A 15,473-nucleotide genomic window follows, 5' to 3' on the forward strand; every position below is an offset into this window, starting at 1 on the left:
GACACTAGGGGACATCCCAGGTGGACACCACCTTACCCATTCGCAAGGTAACATGAAATACTCTCCTTCCATGATTACTAACTCCTTGTCCCTCAAGACTCAACCCTGATTTTCCCTTCCGGTGTCTTCCCCGTTTCCTGGCCTGGGGGAATCTCTCTTTGTCTTGGCCGAGGAGTGTCCCTGGTGTCTCAGCAATCGCAAGCATTGTACTCAAGTGTTTGCTGTTGAGCACTGCCTTCTGTACCACCATGCAATGCCACCAAAGTTCTCTGAACGATGAGTAAATGGCTGAACAAAGCAGAGGCAGCCTACAGCCGCTGGCTCATAATAGGCAACAGGTAACAGAAACTGTTGAATCAAACTCTGAGGAAGTGCAGACACTGGGAGACATACACGGGGGAATAGGACACGTTGAAGTCTTCAAGGAGCTTTTCCTCGAGGAGGGCAAGATGACAGGTGCATGCCACAAAGGCACCGCAAGCGGGGAGGACCGGCACATGGAAAGTGCAGGTCCGCTCTGGAGGAAACGCCGGAGAAGGTCACCGGGAGTAGCGCTCGGCTGGTCTCTGCAGACCTGTGAGGGCACCAAGGCCAGCACTAGGACAGGCTGAGAAGGGCATCCCCCAGAAGAGCCGCGCAAGCCAAGGCCCAGCAAAGGCCCGTCCGGGCTGCATCTGGGCTGAGCAGCAATCTGCTGGGGATGCAGCCGGACCTCCTCGCACAGACCCACGCGGGAGTGAGGCCCTGGGAGACCGCCTTGTCCCCTGCCCTCCCTGACACTCAGAGTTCACCCTGGCACCTTCCTGAGGGCTAGGTCTGCTCATCCAGCTGCTGGATGTTCCTTTCTACTTGGACATCGAGGGGGCGACTCAAACTCAGCATGAACAAAGGGAACCCCAAATGGTCCCCTGTCATCGTCTCAGGGAGTGGCTGCAACAGCCATCGTTTTCCCCAAGGTCATCAGTGAGCCCTCCACCTGGTCCTGCGCATATCCATGGTAAACACAGAGGAGTGGGTCACTGCCCATCCTAAAGCTTCCAAGGGCCTCCTAGCGCCCTTAGGATAGCATCCAAATCAGTCAACATTGCCTGTAACCAGAGGGACCACACAATTTCCTGTCCATACCAGACACTTTAGAGAGTGAAAGGGGCACTAGGAGTGAAAAGGCCAGGACAATGGGTACAAAGCAGGACCCTCCGGGGCAGACCCGCATATTCGATCCCTCCGCTAACAAGGCTCTCCACAACCCGGGCCTCTCTTCAGCCTTGGTACCCAACCGCCCACAACTACCAGAACGCAGCCACGGCAGCTTTCCTCAGGTCCTCAAACGTTCACTATTACCGCCGACCCCCAGCTGTGCTGCCCCCGCTCCCCCCCCTCCCCACCACTGGCCTGAATACCTTCTTTGCTGCTTAGGGCTCTCAGAAAACACCAGCCTGTCATTTTGTCTGGAAGGCCTGGCTGTTGCTTACCTACCTGCCTCTCTTCTCTCTAAACTGGGTTTGGTTTCTACTATGACTCCAGTATCTGGCACAGTGCCTAGCACAGAGCAGGGGGATTTTATTCACATATAATTTAAGTGTCCCCTACAGTTCACCCTTTTGAAGTACACAGGTCAAAGGTCTTCAGTATCTTCAGTATATTCAGATAAAAACCGCTCTTTTAGACATTTTCATCACAGTCGTAAATTCTTTTCTCTTAAGACATTTGCTTCATTCTTAGACCTTTTTCTCTGACTATAGGAACCATGTTCAAGTGTCCGAGTCGGTGGCATTTAAGCGCATGCACAATCTTGTGCCATCGTCGCCGCCGTCCAGCTCCACAGGTTTTCATCAGTCCATTCGTTGATCGCAGGTGTTTCTTTTATTTTAACCATGAAATAAAAATGTTACACCCATGCCCAACATTTCAAACAGTGCGTGTGTGCCGACAGTCTGGTGGCGTGACAGTAGGAGACACGGACACAGGAAAGGGGAGACAGAGGTGTTTCACAGTTGGTCACAGTGCACAGACCAGTTCATTACTTTCTCTTTAAAAAAAAAAAAAAAAAAAAGGTAATGTTTTGCTGATGTTCTGGTATGAAAATTAGAGGTTGTTAATTTGGAAGTTAGAATCAAAACTTAGATTTCCTCATATTTCATTCTGGTCCCCTCCCCCACAAGCCAACAGCAGCAGCTGGACAGTCACCCCTCCACATCCTCCAGCCTGGAGCCCGAGCGGATCAAAAGGCCGGAGAAGGAGGAGACTCTCCTCCTTCGGAATAGCTCCTCAGCCCCTTGAGTGAATGAGCAGCTTCTTTAACAGACTTTTCCCCCGGCTCACATTCCCCGTGGTTGGCGAGGCAGAAAATTCACAAGAACAAAGCTCTTGCCCTAAAAAGATCTTCTTTTTAATTTAGGGTCAATTCCACATTCAGGGCTTCCAGAAGAATCACCTTTAAATTAAGAAAAGAGAAAAGGGAGGGGGTGGCACATACGGTAGGGGAAGGACACACATGAATGTGCACAGCCCGCCCTCCTGCGAGGCACCACACACAGACCCTTCATGGGAAACATGCCCACGGAGTTCCTCACGCAGCCTCCCAAGAGGCAGGGCGGGCGCCAGAAGTCACCGGACCCAGGAGTCAGAAAAATAGATTCATCTCCCTGCCTTCTGTGGGTCCTTGGGCAACTTCTCAGGGCCTCATCGAGTCCTCTTGAAAAGTGGGCACCCAGCCTGCACCCAGCCTTCCGCGTGAAGCGGTGGAGTGGCCGAGGCGCCGTGCCATTTGTGGGGGCACTCTGCCTCATCCCTGCCCCCCGGACAGGTGGCCTTGTCACTCCAGCCTGAACAGGCGAAAGCGTTCTGGAATGTAATCTACCTAGGATCACCTTCTCCCCGCAGCCTTTCGGGACGTATCAGCATGCACTTGGGTTAATTAAAGTCAACATTCTTTACATTTCACCCCTTATATGATGTCAGAAAGCTAGACTCCATGAGCAGCCCAGTCTGGCTCAGCCAGGACATCATCACTGAACCCTTGCTCCTAATCTGTCAGTCTGGGGACAAGATGCAGCCTCTTGGGCTCTCCGGGATCAGCTGCTCCCTCGGAGCTGGGCCGGCCCTCACCGCGCGGGGTGGCCAGGGGTGGAGGGGGCGGCCGAGCACATTCTCCTCACCCAGGGGCCGGGCCAAGGTGACCGAGTTTCTCACTCCAGTTGGAATCCCCGTCACCCCTGGCTCCAGGGTAATCAGCTCCATCGCAGGGCTTGAGCTGTAACACGGTTCATTTCTGGGCCAAATCCCTGAAGCTGAAGGGTTTATTTTTAAGGACAAGCAGTTTGCTGTTTTCAGCGTTTCTCATCAGAAATAGTGCTATTCAGCCCAATCTGCATTGGAAGCATAATTTATCATCTCACCCAGATGGCTGACTGAGGGTGGGGAGAAGGTTTGCTTTTCATTTCAGTTTGGCAAACGTTTCCTGGGCCCCTGCATGTGCCAGGCACGGGGCAGAGCCCTGGGGGTGCACAGACAAGCAAGGCAAGCTCCTGGTCCTTGGGACACTCCGCTGAGGTGGGAGACAGACCCCCAACCTCAGCTTTGGCATCAAACAGTCCTAGTTGGGAATCCTGGCTCCACCATTTACTATTAGAGTCACACTGGGAAAATGATCTCATTTCTTTCTTGCTCAGTTTTGTCAACTTTGCTCATCTTTCAAAAAAAAACCCCAACTTTTGGCCCTGACCATTGTGGCTCAGTTAGTTGGAGTGTTGCCCCGCAAGGTTGCAGGTTCAATTCCCGGTAAAGACGCATACCTAGGTTGCAGGTTGGATCCCTGCTCAGTGCATGTACAGAGGCAACCAATCAATGTTTCTCTCTCCCTCTTCTCTTTCTCCATCCCTTTCTCCTTCTAGTTTCCCCTCTTTCTAAAAGCAAAGAAAAAATGTCCTTGGGCAAGAGTAAAAAAACAACTTTTGGCTCTGTTAATTTTTTTCATTGTTTCACTATTTTCTATTTCACTGATTTCCACTCTGACCTTTATTATTTCCTTTCTTCTGCTTTCTTTGGGTTTAGTCTCCCCCCGCCCCCGCCCCCAGGCCTTACAGTGGAACATTAAGTTATTGATATGAGATCTCCATTTATGATAGTCATTCACCGCTATAAATTTCCCTCCAGGCACTGCTTCATCTACATTCCATAAGATTCCCTATGTTGTGTCTCCATTTTCATTCATCTCGACGTATTTTCTAATTTCCCCTTTGATATCTTCTGTGACACATTGGTTTGTTTAGTAGTGTGTTAATTTCCACGTATCTGTGAATTTCTCAGTCATTTGTGTTATTAATTTTTAATTTTCTTCCATTGTGATTGAAGAATATATTGTATATAATTTCAGTCTTTTTAAGTGGACCACGGCTTGTTTTATGGCCTGGTGTATGGTCTGTCTTGGAGACTGTTCCTTGTGCACTGGAGAAGAATGTGTGTTCTGCTGTTTTGGAATGAAGTGTTCCAGAGGTGTCAGTTTACAGTGTTGTTTAGGTCTTCTAGTTACTTGCTCATCTTCTGTCTAGCTGTTTTATCCACTGTTAGAAATGAGATATTGAACTTTCCAGCTTTGACTGTTGGATTGATAGTTCACCTCTTTGAACCCCCATTTCCTTAGAGGAAAATAATTATTCCTGCCTTGCAGAGGCATAAAGAACACAAAGCACAGTGGCATAGTCTGTCACACAGTGGCTATAGCTGCTATGTCCCAGGATGACTTGAGAGAGAATGGAACAGTGGTAGTGAGGGCTTCCTCCTAGTAACCAAGCAGCGATTGGTTAAGCAGGCACAGCTTCCATCCAAAAAACATAAACCTTCTTAAAGAGAAAGCTGAGGCTCAGAGCCTACGTCTGTGGCCTTATACTCAGGATATGCAGGTCTCCTGTCTAAAAAATAAAAAGTAGCTAACAAATCCCAATTTCTCATCTCATTTTGCTAGCTGATGTCTAAAATTCCTTCATAGAAGTTTCTGATGATCATCCATCCATCCATCCATCCCTCTACTCTTCCCTCTTTCCTTCCTTCCTTGCTTCCTTCCAACTCAACAAATGTTTACCAAATCATCTTCTCTGTGCCAGACCCTGCCAAGTACTGAGGACACTGACATCAGACCTGCTGCAGAGGACTCGCCTTATCCAAGAAGACACTGACATGTAAGCAGGTAAATAAAAAGTAGATATATAAGTGCTACAATGAAGAAAAGAGCAAAAGGTTTGGAGGGCATCAAAGAGGGCAGTGGCTTCCCTGGTGTGGGAAAGAGAAGAGATCGCAAAGGCTTTCCCCCACGTGTTAACACAAGTGCAGAGGAGGGGTCAATAGAGGCTCGCACTTCATAACCCTCCTGCCCCTGCCGTCCTACCAGGCAGAAGGGGCCCAAGGGAGGAAAATGCGGAAAACAAGAGGATGTTACACAAAGTGAGTCATCCAGCCCCAAATAACCAAGAACTGCAAAGGCAGAAAGTTCTTGACTTGGAGGCCGGCCAACTTCAATGCTGCAAAAATAACCATGATGAATTCACATATTTCTGTGAAAGTGCTGGTCCACCATAGCACTGAAATCTCAGCCATGGGAAACTGGAGCTTTAAGCCCCATATGCTCAAAATCATGCTCGTATTTTGGTCAAGACTGTCTTCAAGAAGCTGTATGTTCCCACTGAAAGTGGCCTGGTTTTCTATCCTGTCCTGGGTGAGCCCACAGAATACTGACTCTTGCTCAGGGTTAAAAGTCACAAGGTGCCTTTCTGCTTTGCATCTCAGTGTCCACAGAAGAGCTGTTGCCATCAGATGAGTTGGAATACTTTTCCCCACAGCATGAAAAAGCAGCTTAATGAGGACCATTTGCTGTATGCCCACTGCGTACACGGTGGGGAAAGGAAAGAGGTGTGGCCCAGAAACCCTTCCCTGGAGGAACTCTTGATGCACCTGAAAACACATGGGGAAACACAGTCACAAAACGGTTTTTAACAATTAAGCTCTGGGACCCAACAGATTCAACCAATGGACTTGGACTTAACTTCTCTGGGCCTTGGGATTCCTTATTTACAAAAACAGAGAGAACACTGGCTCTTACATGATGCTGAATATGAAACATCTGGGTCATGGTTAGTATGTTAAGTGTGGCATTGTCTTGCGCCGTGAGGGAGGTAGGACTAACCCGGGTCCCCGAAGACGGTGGAATCCCAACAGGCAACAGGCAGGTGGGGAAGCCCCCGGCATCAAAGACAGGGTGCAGTGGGTAAGCGCCTGCATTCAGATGCTGGTCCCACTGCTTACTAGCCAGCTAATCGTACGCAATTCACTAACCACTTGGTGCCTCAGCTTTCTCATCTGCAAAATGGAAACAAATATAGACCCTATAGTCTGGGGTTGTTCTGAGGACTGAGTTGAGTAAACACTTAAAACAATGCCTGGCACAGAGTGAAGGGTCAATTAATATTAGCTCTTTTTGTTCTCTATGGAGACAGCGAGGAGACCGGGTTCAATATGAATTGAGCAACAAAGGAAATAAGAATAGGGAGGCTGGACCCCAATTTCAGAGGGCCTCAAATGCCCACATTAGTCTGGGCTTAATTAAGGCAATAAAAAAGGCCCACTTCAGGTTCTCGAACGGGAGTTGACGTGGATTAATTATAAGTTGAAAATGGTGGAAGCAAGTGAGTTCCTGTTGTAGCTTTAAATTGCACGAGAAGAGGTTGTTCTAGAATGGGACTCCAGTCTCCCCCTGCCTCTACCCCCTAAGATGGTATTCTTCAGAAGAAGGGAGGAAGCGAAGGACAGACCACATACCTGGTCATATTTCCAGTCAGACCCCTCTCCCAGTTCCAGGGGGCCACTTGGTCAGCAGGCAGAAGGGCCTGGGGGTGTTCAGACATAAGGAGCCACGAGCTGCTTGGGAAGTGACTAGGCTCATTGTCTGGGCTGTCTGTCTGAGCCCACCCGTACTGCCCTCACCCCCGTCCGAACCCACCCACAGGCAAGCAGAGTCGGTCGGGGGTCCTTCCTCAAACCTCCCCCGGGCTCTCCGCGAGCCCTGCCGCAGCTCCGTGGCTCAGCGGCTCCGTGGCGGGAGGGCGAGGGGCCTCACCCCGCACGCGCCTCACTTCATTCAGACCTGAGCTGTCACAGACAGGCACAGGCCAAGCGAATGACCGAGAAGCAAGCACTCCGCGTTCTGGAGGGGCCAGCGACGGTGGCAATCGGCATAAACACAATTTTGACACGCGCGGAAGTTCTTCGTACAGAGAACTCCCAAATGCTGCGCCCGGAGCACGCGGGTGCAGTGGTCGTAGAAGTGCTCCGGGACCGTAGAAGCTGCTGGAGACCAAACTGTGCGGGGCCAGCTCGTGGGGGAAAAATACACCCTCGTGCACGTTGCTTGGCCTTCAGGATCTAAAGTAAAAGACCACAGACTCTGACACATGTAATGGGAAATAACTCCTTTGCATTTGTGATTTGCTTCGCAGAAAAAAAGGAAGTCAGGTAATCCTTAAGTGACCCCAAGTGGTAAAAATATACCGGCATTGAGTGTTTGGCTGTGGGCATTCACGGCGTGACGCTAGCGCCACCTGGTGCACGCGGCTGGGACCTGCTAAAGCACAGACCCTCAAAAGGGGGCACAGGTAGGCCCGCGTCATGTTATTCTACAGGAAATTATCCTGGCGCTGGGTTGTGAGCCATCAGTGGGAAAATGAATAAGCATTACGGGCAGAGGACGAGATAGAGTTTGTTACTGTAACCAACAAAACTAACACCAATATTTTAAGGGAACAGCATTTAAGAAGATGGCCTCTAAGAGCCAAACAAAATACCCTGAGCTTCCAGCCTCTGTGACACACGCCAGCCAGTCCTCTCCCCAAACGTTGAAGAATTCTTAGAGGTGCCTGCTAACCCTGACAGCCACTACGCCTGACTGCCACCTTTCTGAGCTGTGGTTTAGAAGACTACTCCAGAGTTCTCTTGTCCCCTCCTGCCTCTATGAAACAAGCTCCCACAGGACAGGGTCCTAACCAATTCCCACATCTTCTAACGCCACGCTGTCCCAATGCACACAGAGCCCTCCCGCCAACACCCAAGACCCACACCCCTAGTTGCTAACACGAGGCGGCAACCTTTGAGGACTTCAAGGCAATCACATGTGGAAAAGGGAAACCAAACCTCCTTATGAGACAGCGTGGCCCCCACACTCAGGGTCCCCATCCCTGCCGGCCCTCTCTGTCTGACTCCAGCCTCCATCCTGGCCACTCCTCCTCGGATCAGGGTTTCCCCGAAACGCTGGATGCTCCCCGCAGACCCTGGCCCGGCCCCCCAGGCTGGGAAGCCCTTCACATGCAATTCTCGCTGCGCACATACACCACCTCCGGATGCTTCTCAAAGGCCTACTTTGGCAGCAGCAAATGCTCGTCCTTTGATTGGGATTTAAGGAAACAAACAGCGAATGACTGACAGAATCTTCTCGCGAACAGGATGAGTTACCAAGCTGGGGAAGGTTTAAGGTAAAATAATTAATGGAAACAGGAATTTCCAGATGCCTATAAAGTGACTGTCTAAAGCAGGAGAAATGTTTTAAATAAAAACAACGTGGCAATGTCTAAAATAAAAAAAAAACCAAATGCCTTTTGAAAATGGAAGATTTCTCTGAATCCCCAAAGTGACTATTTTGACGGGAACTAAATTCAACGGGCTACAAAATTTATTTTTAAAATAGCCTTACTAGTTTCTCGAAAATGATAAGACGGCACTATTTTTATCAGGTTTTTCTCTACAACAAGCTCTGCTGAGTAGTGAGAGAGCAAGGCTGCAGCTCGACCCGAAGTGCATGAATGTCCCTTGAGCACACGCACGCCCTCGGGCATCGGCGGGCCCGCCTGCCGTTGTCTGCGGCGGGAGCAGGAAGCATCCCTGTCAGGTGCAGGGGAAGGCGGCAGCTCTCACTGCTGGCTCTGCATCCGCACCCGGGGGCGGCCCGGCCCCCCTGACGCGAGCTCCTGGAGGTGAGGGACAGATACCAGCATTTTCCTTTACTGCTCCCTAGCTGTCCCCGCAGTGAGCGCCACTGAGCAAAGGGCAGGAACCTAGGTGCTTGTTTTTGGTACAAAGCCAACTCTAGTACAGCAAGCAGCGGTCTCTCTCTCATGTCCTTTTGCATCGCCTTGCAGCAAGAATGAAGGTTCTAAGAGCTATCTATTTATCTGGATCTTATTTTGTGGTTCGAAGTCCAGCAGCACCTCCATCCTCTGAGGAGCTGGTTAAAATGCAGGTTCCAGGGCCCCACCTGGGAAACCGTGACCTCTGCCAGCAGCTGAGCTGGCCAGAAGTCACAACTGTCGCCAGGGCCCAAGCCGAGCCTGTCTGACTCCAGGTCCTTTCAAACCCCCTCAACGCTTTCAACCAGCAAGCCAGAAATCTCTGTCAGAAAAACTGGAGTTTCAGATGACTGCACGTGAAAGGTAGTTATTTAAAGCTGCTGACCAGAAGGTAAGAGCAAAAATTCCCCTTCCCCTCCTCCCTTCAAAGGAATCCTCGATCAATTACTCTGGACTAGCAAAACACCCTCCCTTTCCTTCCTATTTCACTACATTTTTTTCCCCTTCCAACAAATACTCCTTTCTCCCCCAAGTAAGGTTTTCACTTGGAAAACATCCCTGGCAGTACTTTAGAAATTGTCAGCATCTACAGGTAATTGATAAAATTACTATATAGGGGCCACTACCCTAGTTCTCATTTTATTTATCTACATATTTTTCATAGCTCATTCAAACTGCAATAAAGTGCAGTTCCCTTTTAAATCAGAAGAATAAAGTGAAAATATGACTAAATGGTGTTTGCCTATTTGAAACTGTCTGAGAATTAACTTTTTTTTTTTTATATATTGGCTGTTCTCAGTCACTGCCATATGCACTTCTACCAAAAAGGAAAAAAATAAAAGCACCCGCCCCTTGTTTACAAGCCCGGGCCCCCGTTTGCCGCCATCGATGGAGGTGGGCAGGAGTGGGGTGTGGGTGGGTGAGGCTCATCCATTGTCAGCCCATCTCTGCTCCCCACGACTCCTAGCAGCATTCACACCCCACGTGAAGAGAGAGGACAAAAACCACCTTTAAAGGCAATGAGTATGATTTCAGTTCATAAGTAAGTCGTACAGATTCCTTCCCCTGTTGTTCATGGGAACATCAACTAGCACAGTCCTTTCAGAAGGCAGTCTGGTAACGACCCGGAGGAATGGTCGTTAGGTTCATTCTCTCTAATTTGATCCAGAAATTAAAGTTGTAGGAAGCCGGCAGAAGGAAACAATCCGAACACAGATGAAGATGTTCCCAGAGAAACATGATGTGTGATACAGGAAAAACGTAAACAGGGTGAACACGATAAAATACGGCATGAGTGCCTTTTATCTGCTGGACTTTGGCGGAATGCTTAACAGAATCCGGAATGATGCAAATTATTTTCACTGTTTTTATAAACAGAGAAACTTAGGGAGGCGAAGGACGCTGCTAAAAAGGGGGGCAGCTGGGTCCGCGCCCGGGGCAGGCATCGGAGGTCCCCGTCGTCTCCAGTGCCCCAGAGCTCGTGAGCGGTGAGCGGGCACCGGTGCCGTCAGCCGCAGCCGGCGGGTGGGTCTCAGTCACGGAAGCCTCTGTAACAAGAACAGTGCTCACGCTGAGCGAAGATATCAAACTGTATATAGAGTGGGAGCTGACCTGTATATCACAAATATGGACAGGAAAAAGAACTGAACAATGATGTCAGCACTGATTTGTGAGGGAGAGAGGCTGTAAATAAAATGTACGAAGGGACGGGGTTACTCGAATCGGAAGTTTCCACATTTCTGTTTATAATAGGAGAAGACAAAATAACAATCAGGCACAGAAAGATTCTCCAATCTTGTAGCTAAGGCCACTAGTTTGAGTCCTTTCGAATCCGCTCGCCTAAGGCAACCCCCCAGGTGATGAAAATTTCAGGTGGGTCGGTCCTAACGAGAGGCTGACAGGATCTTCCAGGTGAGCAATACAGTGAATACAAAGCCCAAGTTAGAGCTCACTTGTGTACTAAAGTTTGAAATAACAAAATAATCCCCCAAACACAAAACTGTTTCAGTCACTATGAAAGTCTAACTCTTGCAATCAAAGCCCAAAGGCAGCTTCAAACAGAATGAACAGTAAAGGGAGGACTAAGGTATTGTAGAAGAAATGCACCAAGATGCAGACATCCATGTGGAAGGCAGGGCATGTCTTGGCATTTCTGTGTACAAGGGACAGACATAAGAGCTACAGACACGAGACCCGTGAGTACACTTCTCGATTCTTACACTACCGAGTGGACAAAGCGGAAGCCGTGTCGGAAACGCTAACATCTGATGGTCAACACTTGACATTCTCTGGACTTCCCGGTGCCTCCAGGGGCAGTCACCTAAACCTACATGACTCAGGTAAATCAAGCTACAATGACAGGCAGCCCAGAGCAGGTGGCCCGGGTCCCTCTGCCTTGCTGTCCTGCCATTCCCTACATATGACACTCTTCCCCTGGGAGGCACGGGCTCCCTGATACCACAGGCAAGTTCCAGCCTGGGGCGGGGTGGGAGGCAGGTGGAAGGACACGGCCAGTTGCACAGTTCACGTCCACTCACCCTCCACCGACCAGAGCCTGGCAAGCCAGTCTCCAGCCAGGCAATCCACACCCGCTAAAGCCCAGCAGGTTCTGTGTCTAAACGGAAGGGGAGCAATTAGCACCTCTCAGGGATCAGTGACCACATTTTGACCAAAACTTAGCAGTTATTCACACCCTTAGCACGAATCCTGAGGCAGGGACTAAGGTAAAGAGAAGGACAGGGGCGAGGGGTCCAAAGGGGCGGTCAGGTCTCCAGGCGACCCCTGCAGGTCTGGCTGCAGGGGCTTCCTCCTTTTGGAACTCTGTTCCCTGGGTAATTCCAGTTTTGTGGTAATTTGAAGAGGAAAAAAAAAAAAAGCAAGTGTACCCTGACACCATCTCTCAGCTCTGTCCAGCATTCCCCTCCGGCCCACCCGTGGGACTCGGGGGTCATCGTCCACAGGGAGACCAAAACAGCGATGCTGCCACCAGGACGCCCAGGGTCTAGTCCCAGTTCTACCAGCTAGTCCACGTGGACACGACTCCCTCCGAGTCAACTCAGCAGCTTCTGCGTCTACGAAACAGGGACATGAACAGGATCGGGAAGTCCCCGTCCAGCCCAGCACCAATCTGAACACAGTATCAGTCTCCGCTGTCCCGTGAATCAAACCCTTATTTCTAAGGTGGTGACCAAGGCGTGGGCGCGCTGCGAAGAGCTGCCACCGTGGCTGAGACCAGCTACGGGGTTCCAGGACACCTGCCAAGACAGTGGCCTGGGTGTGAGGGAGAGAATGGAATCCTCACAAGCATGCCACACACGCCATGACGCTGTACGAGGAACGGATTTAACGGCAATGGTTTTCCCTCCGTTTATCTATTTAGTTTCATTCAAGATTATGTTTGAAGAAAATATTTCGGCGCTAAAAGGTTTGAAACCATCATACAGGAAATTATATTAACTTGTGCTCTTAAGAAATCTCTACAGTCAGAAAAAAAAATTTCCCCAAGAAACTACTGTACACACGAAGTGAAATGGCGTAAAAGAATTAATTTAATTATAGGTACTTCAATTTTTCCTTCTGGTATTTTAGGCAAGAGGGTCTGAGGAAATGCTTGTGTATTCCAAAGAACTGTGTTTAAGATCTAGAGACAGCAGAATAGTTTTATCTTTGTGGGCATCGATCATCTGGAAAGGTTCTTAAAGAGAAGGCAAACCTTCAGGGAGACACCCTCACTGTGGCCGTCACCCCACACACAGACCCTTCCACTCCCCAGCGCCCCCCAGGCTTCCGAAGGAGCCAAGCTGCCCTCCCCCACCTCGCGCTCACCGGTCGTCCCTCACCGCACGCCGGTCCCTCCAGCTCCAGCGGCCACGGAGGCAGCCGCAGCCACCTCAGGCCGGTCCCCGCCGAGGACCCCTGGCCCTGAAAGCGCCCCCCGCCCCGCACCGAGGATGCCCGCCCGAGGTCCCACAGCGGGCCTCTGCCCTTCGCACGCCCGCAACCCGCGCTCCACAACCCCACGGCGGTCTCAGGAAGGCAGAACCGCCAAATGACGTTAACATACGACACAAATCTTCCCAGGAAAGTACAGTCATCATCAACTTTATTATTTTTATTAGGTTGCCATTTTATGAAGAACTCCTAGGACTAATGTTCCATGTTCCTTGACATGCAAGAATCCGCATTAATAGCTTAAGTTACTATAAATACTGCTGCTTGGAAGCAGTACAACTGGTTTAGAGTTTTAAGACTACGGACTTCTCTTACTCAAATCTGATTCGGGGCACATTAAAATCAGAAGGTTCTGAACAGCTGGTTAGGAAGGTAGCCAAGGTGCAGAAAAGACGTCTGCGCCTCCTTTTCAAGGGCGGCCAACTCTTGAACTGTAGGTGCCAACACTTCCACATGGCCTTTATAGTTTCCACCTGCATCACACACACAAATTGCAGAGTAATGTCAATGACATGCCTGAAATAACTTGTCAGCAATGCTTTGGCTCAATTGTATCCATTTAAGCATTGCTTCTAGCAATAAAAATGTACTACTGGGCAAGTTATCCCCAAAACTCAGAGTTCTGCAAATGCTAAATCAATATAAACTAATGATTAGGCCTCACTAACAGCTGCCCCAATACCCCATCCACCACCCACCCCCTATTGTCTTCCTTGATGTGGAAAACCACTTATTTAGTCTGAATCTTAACAGAATTTCGGGAGTGAGCTAAGGGCATTCCAGGCAAAGGGCATGGTATGCTGGATTACCACTTGAATTCAGTCAAAGGCTTCCAACACTTCATTCAAAATTACCCTTATACTCCTGTTTCCTGATAAATCTATAAATGCTCAACTACTCTTATGACATTAAGAGAACAGATAGGCTGCTGCTTCATTCACACAGAGATCACACAATAGAAAATGCCCTGAGACAGGATGGACAAAGTGCTAAGAGAGTATAAAGGGGGAGTGAGTAATATGCTGAAATACACACTTAACATAATGAAATAAAATCACTCTCCTCTTAAACTAATGCTCAGAGAGGAAACAGTCACATCTGAAACTGAATTAATTCAGAGCCTACCGCCAACTGTTCTTTTTTGACCATAGGTCACCTTCCCATCGAATTCATCCACTGGCACCTTTATATCCGGCTCCACCTGAGAAATGGTGCAGTTCAGGTGCTCTTCTATCTCAGACAGCAACTGAGACAGGGAAAGAAAAGGAAAGCATTTTCAAAGAATAATTTCATTCTGACAGAGCTGCATGTTAGGAGCACTAAAACCAGGAAGGCTACGCAGTAACCTTGTGTAAATGGAAGCTATATTTCTGAAGAGGTGAGGTCACAGTTACAATTACTATCAGTTACTGAATACTCTTCCTCCTAACAGGTTAAACGCTGGGACACAACTCTTGCAGACAGATGTGGCCTGTTTTCCAGTCTTGGTATGCGCTGAGCCTTACCTGCATCTCGTTGTACCAGATGGTGCAGCCTCCGTCTTCCTTGAGCCTTGTGTTGTAGCACCCCTTCCCACGGCTGCTGCACACGTGGTACCAAACCTGGCGGGGGGAGGCATGAACATGTTTGGAGATGGGAACGCGCTCTACAGCTCTATTTTCAATTTGTTCTTTAGTATCTTCTGTCCTCAAGGCACAGGAAACTAGATTGCAGGCATGGCAATTACTCCCACTACTCAGTAACTCATCAACCAGGTCTCCTAAAAGGATTCTTCTTGAAAATAATCCAAATTGTTCAAAAGTGGGTATCAATTATAGAAAGGAATTCTCAGATGAAGAATGAAAAAGTACGTATCAGAGAATGCTATATCAAGACGAGTATCAAAAATAAAATTAAAATCTTTTCTCCAAGAACATAAAGCAAAAATCAAAATAAACAACTAGTTTGGGCAATGGGTATGTGGGCATTCCATATATTTGCAACTTTTCTGTAAATCTGTAATTATATCAAAATAGTAAGTTACACCATCTCCCCAAGTCTTCTATGGCACCGTGCCAGAGAGGGCGTCAACACATTTTGGTAAAAATAATTTTATTAAAGATAGTAGGACAAATTACATTTTGCATTTTTCCCTTCTAATCTTCATTCTACTATTTGTCCATTTAATGAACACAGATCAAAAAAAGAGGCTTTGCATAAAACGTTCACTTGTAGTCTATATGCAACCATATTCCATGTAAACAGAAAACCCCAGCGGCTTTTATCTTGAACACCTAAAATGGCAACGCACACGATGAATGTGACACAGCCCTGAGAAGCTTACCTTCTCTTTTTCTGTTGCCACCAGGGAAATGGCCAGACCCATCCTGAAAGGTTTAAAAGTCCTCATTAGCCTTTATTCCTGAAGCACAGAAG

The 15,473-nt window shown here is 48.7% G+C and overlaps 1 protein-coding gene across 1 annotated transcript in view; it reads right to left on the reverse strand.

Annotated features, from left to right (window-relative positions):
• Positions 1-13,192: 13,192 nt before the first annotated feature.
• The window catches only part of DDX1 (DEAD-box helicase 1), a 32,654-nt gene continuing 30,373 nt past the window's right edge, over positions 13,193-15,473 (reverse strand). Inside the window, exons 23-26 of the mRNA XM_054569482.1 lie at positions 15,382-15,424; positions 14,564-14,659; positions 14,184-14,304; positions 13,193-13,531 (exon numbers count right to left, since the gene is read on the reverse strand). Of these exons, the coding sequence (XP_054425457.1) occupies positions 13,401-13,531; positions 14,184-14,304; positions 14,564-14,659; positions 15,382-15,424 (391 nt within the window). The 3' untranslated portion in view covers positions 13,193-13,400. The remainder of the gene's footprint in view (positions 13,532-14,183; positions 14,305-14,563; positions 14,660-15,381; positions 15,425-15,473) is intronic.

Source organism: Pteronotus mesoamericanus, unplaced genomic scaffold, assembly GCF_021234165.1.
Source record: "Pteronotus mesoamericanus isolate MK-2021 breed Mesoamerican mustached bat unplaced genomic scaffold, CSHL_Meso_final contig_101, whole genome shotgun sequence".
Lineage (NCBI taxonomy): Eukaryota > Metazoa > Chordata > Mammalia > Chiroptera > Mormoopidae > Pteronotus > Pteronotus mesoamericanus.